General features: G+C 24.8%; 1 protein-coding gene across 1 annotated transcript; it reads right to left on the bottom strand.

Moving 5' to 3' along the window:
- Positions 1-2,673: 2,673 nt before the first annotated feature.
- On the bottom strand, positions 2,674-7,780 carry LOC113559293 (small ubiquitin-related modifier 3-like). The gene is made up of 3 exons (XM_026964961.1): positions 7,644-7,780; positions 3,104-3,309; positions 2,674-2,758 (listed from the first exon to the last, which is right to left on the bottom strand). The coding sequence occupies exons 1-2, from the start codon at positions 7,665-7,667 to the stop codon at positions 3,112-3,114; spliced, it is 222 nt and encodes a 73-aa protein (XP_026820762.1). The 5' UTR covers positions 7,668-7,780; the 3' UTR covers positions 2,674-2,758; positions 3,104-3,111.

Raw genomic sequence — 7,780 nt, 5'->3', positions numbered from 1 at the left:
CCGTCGCAGCGCGTAAAGCAATTATTAGTTGCTACATTAATTCGCTGTGTCAGTTTATTATAAATTTAGTTCATCGTCATTTTCCAGACACTTAGTTGATTTTTCTGAAGCTTGAATGAGGTGAAGGACTTGTATCAGATTGTGTTAAGCTTATACAGGTGTGTATTTCATATTATTCTTTAATTAATTATTGTGTATGCAGTAATAAAATCAATCATTATTTAAAACTATATTATTATTCAATAAAACCAATTATATCATTATTAGAAACGCTATACTCGAGTTATTGGATTATCAGCTAAAAAATAAAATACATTTATATAAACTCCTTTGTCGTTAGAAACTCCAGTTATAATTTTAAATTGCTAAGTACCATTAATAGGTAGGTAAGTTAAAACAACACTTTATTAAGATTTTTAGTATTAAATATAATTTAATTACAACTAATATTTTATATGGTTATAATTAAAGCAACTGAATATTGCATATTGCATCAGAGTGACCTAAAAGTTTTATTTAAATTGTGTTTTTAAGTTTGATTAACTGATTAAGTTAATCATGAATAAATTTCTTCCATTCATCTAAGAATGAATAGTTTTGTATCAAATTTTGATTTTGATAATATAATTATAATATATTTGTTTAATTTTTAATATTCATTCCAATGGCTTACTATATAAAGTATCCAGAGCCGGATTAAGGGGGGGGGGCTAAGAGGGCTATAGCCCAGGGCCCCTAAAAAAAAGAAGGCCCCAAAAAAATTATAAAATTGTAATTTTTGTACAATTTCAAAAAGAAATTATAACAATTTATATTGTTAGATACATTCATATAATTAATTTAAAATTGCCTGCAATAGTAATATTCGAATTACATTATACACAATATACTTCATTATTTCATATGTATTATTTTATAGCTCCAGATATGAGGGTTTTTCGCATAAAAATAAACCTTGAATTACAATCATTTATCGTTAATCATAATCGTATCATTTAAAGATTATATCTAATAATTATATCATATATTTTATGATTAATTTTATTATCTTTTAAGTTTCTATTATACATGTTATACCAATATACCGTAATTGTATTTACCTACTCAGTAACAGTTAGTCGTTCATGTTCGTAAGTAACGTCGCGTCAATCTGTACACCGTGTTATACGTTTATTTTAAAAGTAAATGTTAATTTTAAAATAATTTAATAAAATAAAATGTCCTCAAGAAAGTATCTTTCTGGTGCAGAGAAACGAAAATTAAAACAACAAAAAGATGACGAAGTAAAGAATCATCCAACTATTTTTAAATTTTTCAAACCACAAAACGATACAAAAAGTAATGAAACAATTAATTCTTCTTTTAATAGTAATACTATAGTTAAAGATCTTGAAGTAGAAATTAATTTAAACAATTTAGACGAAATCTCATCAGAATCAATATTAATTAATAACAGTAGTGCTTCCACAAATAATCTATTTATATTGCATTCCAATAAAATAAAAATATCAAAAGATCCTGGTCTTTGGCCTGAAACAATAGATACTTTTGCATAATCTTCTAATTGTATAGTTATTTGTAATTTTTGTATTATTACCTTTTTATATATTAATATTTTAATTAAATTATATTTTTAATAAATAAATAATTTAATATAAATTTACTTTTTAAGGGAAAATGTTTTTTTGTTGTTGTTGAATTACTAAATATTAATAAGTATATGAGTATAAAAATGTATTTTTAAAATTAGGGCCCCTAAAAATATGTTAGCCCAGGACCACTCATTTTATTAAACCGGCTCTGAAAGTATCTGATTAGTTAATATAACCATGGGTGTAACAACAAGAGTGGGCAGGGGGGCCAGTGCACTTCCCTTGCACTTCAAACTAAATAATATTTCTTATACGTTATAAATATTGGGTTTTAATGATTTAACGTTGGCTATGCCACTGCCTCCCCCTGATTGAAATCCTAGCCACGCCCATGAATACAACTGTTAATTAAAACGTTAATGTATCTATCTTTATTATATACTCTATAGATTTAGTCTATAAAATATAAATCAATTATATTTTAATATCCCTTCCATTCTTTTATGACTCACTGCATAGTTTTTGAACCAATTTTATAAATAATATTAAAACTATTTAGGTATTTAAGCCAATAAATCAATAGATAATGTATATAATGAATTTTTCAGCTAAACTTAATCAAGAGCCTGAATTTAAATAAATAAATAAATAAATAAAAAATTATGTCTCCCGTCCATTAATCCTAAACAAAGAAAAATTCCATTGCGTATCAAATTATTAATCTACTACATCAGTCCATTATTTGGGATAGGAAGGCATCTGTATAAAAAAAATATACATTCAAATACTTAAAATACTTTTATGGCTAACGTAATCAATAAATTTTATATTATATTTTTTTTTTGCAAATATTTACATGTAGTTATTTACACTAATTCAAGCAGTTTAACAGAACTAAAACATATAGACAATTTAAAAAAAAAAATAGTATAAAGCAAAAATGTATTAAATTTTTAATTATTTTTAATTAGGTCCGGGATGAGTCGGTGGGTCCACGATGTTTTCCCGGATCGCATTCACCTGCTGTTCTAGTCTCTGATGGTGACCTTCCTCTCTATATTTTTCATGAAGCACTTTGTAGGGGGTGGTTCGTCAGGCCAGGGTGGCAGCGCGGTTCTGGCTTACAGTCCGACTCTCTCCGCCGCGATGAGGAAGTCGAAACACATCTGTAGTAGTATAAAATAAACTAAAACTAAAGTACCTAATATATTTATATGGTATACAAATATTAAAAATTATAATTTATTAATATTATTTAGGTATACCTATTCCTATAGTCTATAGGTAACTTATAATATGCTAATATGGTACCAATCATCAATATAATGTATTGTATATATTAATTCTATTTATGCTAATATTATCTTAGTGTTATTAATTATAAATAATAAGGTTTCATCTCTTACAAAAAAAGTAGTTCTTTCTATTTGTCTAAATTAAATATTTAAATTAATAATATATAATTTAAATCTTAACTTGGACTGCGTACTAATATACTTGTGTGAACGCACCTTAATGATCATGCAGGACTTCGCTTAACTTGGGAACGGTTCGGTCCTAATGTAACAGTATAATGACTGTAATGTATTGGTTTGCTTGTTTGCTCCCCGAATACTTCAATGGTATCATCGTCTTCTATTTCAAGAAAAGAAGGAGTATCAGCGTCAACAATTATTCTTCCGTCAAAAAGGAATCTTACTTTTGCCCTATTTAAATGCTGAAATAATACAATTTTGAATGAATTAAAAAAAGCTTACATTAAAAATGCTAAACTAGTACATAGATTTAGTTAATACTAGCAGTATAGATGATTAGAATGTCTATAATAACACATATAAATAAATAGTTTTTAAAACAATGATTTATCATTAACTAACATCATACACAGCGTTAACTGTATTTGTACACCATACCTATGTTTGACAAACATTTCACCAGCCCCCGTTTTTTTAAATTTATTTTTTATCAAACATTAGTGCGCATAAGTATGAATTATGAATTTGTGCCATACCAATTTAACCGTAAATTAGAGAAATTTCAAAAATGAAAAACTGGATTTTCCGGGTATAACGAGTTTCGCACAAATTCACACAAATGGTGCACTTATGTTTGACCGAAAAAAATTTAAAAAAGGGGGGCTGGTGAAATGTTTGTCTATGTTTGTTGTCTTTATCTCATAAATGTGTCACTTAGCAAATTTACATTGAGCAAATCAAATAAAAATGATTTAGTTTTAATTTTAATTTTAAAGCAAGTTACAAGTGTGTACAATATTATAATAAATTTAAAAATGATTAAAATTTGCATTTATTTTTAATTAAAAAAAAAAACTTCAATTAAACTTCATTAATGTATCATTTAACACTAATATTAAAACTAAACCTTATTCAACATAATATTGAACCGTTTTTGTGAATTAAGACTGTATAGTCTAATACCCCCAAAAATATATCAAATCTATCATTGATTAATAATTATTTGGCGGTAGTCATTGATTATTGTTGTCGGTGCAATCAGCGTATACTTGGACAATAATATAAATTTTATTGGAGCTATCAAGTAGTGGGAATGTGTCGATAAGTAAACTAAAACTGAATGTCAATTGCTAAATGTAAAATTGTCAAACATTTGATAGATTTTAAAATATTATATCATTGTAAACAATAAATATAAGTGTGGCATCAAAACTTTTCTTACACAGACAACTCAAATCAATAAAGGATTATTCTGAACATAGCCAGTAACTTAAAACATTTCTAACTATACTACAGTTGTAGAGGTTGTACAACAATTTGAATTCTAGAAAAGTAACTTAGGTTTTTTGAAGAGCATGCTTCACATGCATGTTTTGTCTCCGTTTTACAAACATATTACATATAAAAAACTGTTTATAGCAGGGAAGAACCACTCAAGCTGTAGACTGCCCAAATTAAGCAACCACATTTTCACATTAGAAAGAAAATTGTTCAATATCGTTTTTATTTTTTTTGATATCAGAACAACTACAGAAAAATTATTCTTTTGTATTTCCCACACAGCTAATTTAGTAATAATAATGATATAAAATATTTTTTATTTAAAAAGTTAGAACATTTGAAAATAATTGTTATAATGTTAATATAACTTTGATTTTTAAAATTATTTACGAATCAACTTAAATAACAAATTAATATAACTATAACATTATACAAATATATTTTTAAAATATTAGATATTTAATAATAATTATATTATGGCGCATTAATAGTAATTTGAATAAAAGAAAAGTAAATGTAGCCATGACGACCGCATGTTTTCTTCGACTTACAAATGTGTACCACACCAAAATATATGTTCAGCAGTTCCAAGTTTGTGTGTTGAGCTTAAATATTAGAGTGAAATGTCCTGCCAAACTAAACTATTAAAGCTATGAAACTAAAAACATTTGTGTTCTCTTGTTGAACTTTAATGGTACCTTATTGTTAAGCAAGTTATAATTATGTTCAATATTATTATTAAAAAATGCTCTTAAAAATTAAAATATCGTAAAAACTGACAAAGAAAAAGAATATAATAATATATTTTATGATCTTTACTTTGAGTTTGAAAGTAGATCAATTCACATTTCATACAAACACATTCAAGTTAATAACACAAAATTGGAACTGCTGTACATACTACATACTACATATTTGGAACATGATCTTTTTGAAGATAAAACAAAAATAAAAATAAATAGTAAAAAGCAAACTTGATATCAAATATAATATAATATATATATATATTATAGAAGTTATGTGCAGACTATTTATAACAATCAATAATTAATCTAATGATTTTGAATTATTGTTTTAGTTAATAGTTCATTTTCACTTTCTCTTAAAAAATATAAATTAAATGAAAGACATTTTTTAACATCCTCTAAAGTAATTAGTTAGTGTCAATTTTAATATTAATAGTAAAATACTATCAATATAATATAAATTCACTTGTTTTAATTTAACTTATGGAAAATAAAAATTTAAATTCTTGCTATTATAATGATGAAGATTTTTTAAATAATATGAACTCATTTGATGATAACGACAAAATTCCAGTTTTTACTATAAAATGTAAGTACGTACATATATTTATGTATTATATATATTAATTAATATATATATATGATACATAAATATAATATTAATATTAATATGTGTTTTTGTTCAGCTATAAGGCCAGATATTTGTGAAATTAACTTTCCAATTGGAATAATAAGAGAAGAATTAATGTCCGATTCAAAAATAATGAATAACAAAAAAAACTGAGTTAAATTAGCAATCTATGCCTGACGGCACACTAAATTGTAAAAAAACATGGATATGTCTTCTAGTAAAAATACTAATTTATAGTTTTTTTCCGATTGTCAAGGTAATAAAATGTGATCTATTTTTCATTGTACATGTAATTAATAATAATTATTAATTTAATTGTCTTATTTTATAATGTGCAAAAAATGGTTATCTTAATACCTGGCGATCTCAATATAAAAAATTACATTTGATTTTAGATTTTTAAAACACATATTATCTGCATTGACTCGCATCAAATTTTATATTAACAGTTTGGCGTATTTTGAAAATAAATTATTATTATAATAATATCACAGTAATACTTTGATAGAAAATTAAATATTGTTATAATATTTGTTGTTGTTAATACAGTAAAATGTATTCTGTTGCCAAAAAATGATATGGTAATATTTTGATAATATTGCTTAAATCAAAATTAATTTCCAATAAATCTTGAAATAATGTTAATATTTCAAAACACGATTTATGGTTATGTTGTTTCAGTATAATATATGAGGTGGGTTAGTGTTACCAAAGAATTCAAAATAATCTTTCACAATCATTGTTTTTTTTTTTATAGTATGAAAATTTGGTTTGCTAACTTTGATTACAGCAGCTAAAGTGTGTATTTAAATTTGTAATAATATTACTTTTTTTTCTACAATTATAAGTAATCTAAACTGTCTCATAAAAGTATTGTTTTATCTCGGTTATGATGAAAATAGTTGGGTTTAAAATTCTAGAATCTAGAATTTATTCTTTTTTAAATAATAAAACATGAATGTATGATATTAAAAAAAAAAAAAAACATGACACTTAGATGAATTTAATTGTTATACAGCAAATCAATTTGGTTATTTTTTTAAAATGAATGAAAAAATATTCTATATAATAAGACTAATTAATGGAATGTAACCTAAAATATACAAGTACAGTAAAACTTCCGTTAACGGTCACCTCTATGTAATGGTTAGATTTTTTGGTCCCATCAAGTGTTATACCATGTATTGTCACCTCTAAATAGTGGTCATTATTTATGGTCCATTCAGTGATCATTAATTGGAAGTTTCACTGTATAATAAAAAAACCATATTTATTTACCTCCACATCGTAAGACAAAGACACAAAGTAGTGGTCAGTTAAATATCTAAATTATACGAGTCATATAAAAAGATTATGAATTATTTAATATACATAATATTGAGTAAAATTATTATTTGGGGTGATTTATCTAAAATCTTATTATGTAATAAATTAATTTTATAACACAAAGATATATTTTTTTACATATTATACAATAGTATATGATAGGGTCACTTGTGAAGAAAATTACAAAGTAGAATAAAATGCAGGTATTATTTATCACATGGTTATCATTTTTCTTATTAATGTGATAGTTAATAAATGCTAGTGTTCATTTTCGTCATTAATTTAAAATTATGTGGAAGTATCAAACATTAAATTGGTAAAGATTCACCTAACTTATGTTTGCATACTCATACACAAATAAAGTTTATAATTGCCTTAATTTTCCACAACTTGTCAATAATTTTACTCTTTTAGTTAGCTTAATTGTTTTATATAACTGATATGACTACTAAAATTCAAGTTAGCAACAACAGTAGCTATACAACAATGGTTAGGTTGTATTAAAATCAATGGCTAAATGAATATATATTTGTTTGAATATATTCTAAAAAAATATAAGCTTATAAATTACTTCTTAATGCTTTATACTTACTTTCATTTCACAATATCTTATCATGAGGTTTTTTAAAGGTTTATGTCTCTTAGTATTGAATTTGACAAAAGAATTGTCAAGTCCATGAACCCATATTTTTACATATTCATGGGCATCCTAAAATACAAGATGTTTTT

This window comes from Rhopalosiphum maidis, chromosome 3 (assembly GCF_003676215.2).
Source record: "Rhopalosiphum maidis isolate BTI-1 chromosome 3, ASM367621v3, whole genome shotgun sequence".
Lineage (NCBI taxonomy): Eukaryota > Metazoa > Arthropoda > Insecta > Hemiptera > Aphididae > Rhopalosiphum > Rhopalosiphum maidis.
The sequence above is the reverse complement of the archived record's forward strand: the minus strand, read 5'-3'. Positions and strand labels throughout refer to the sequence as shown.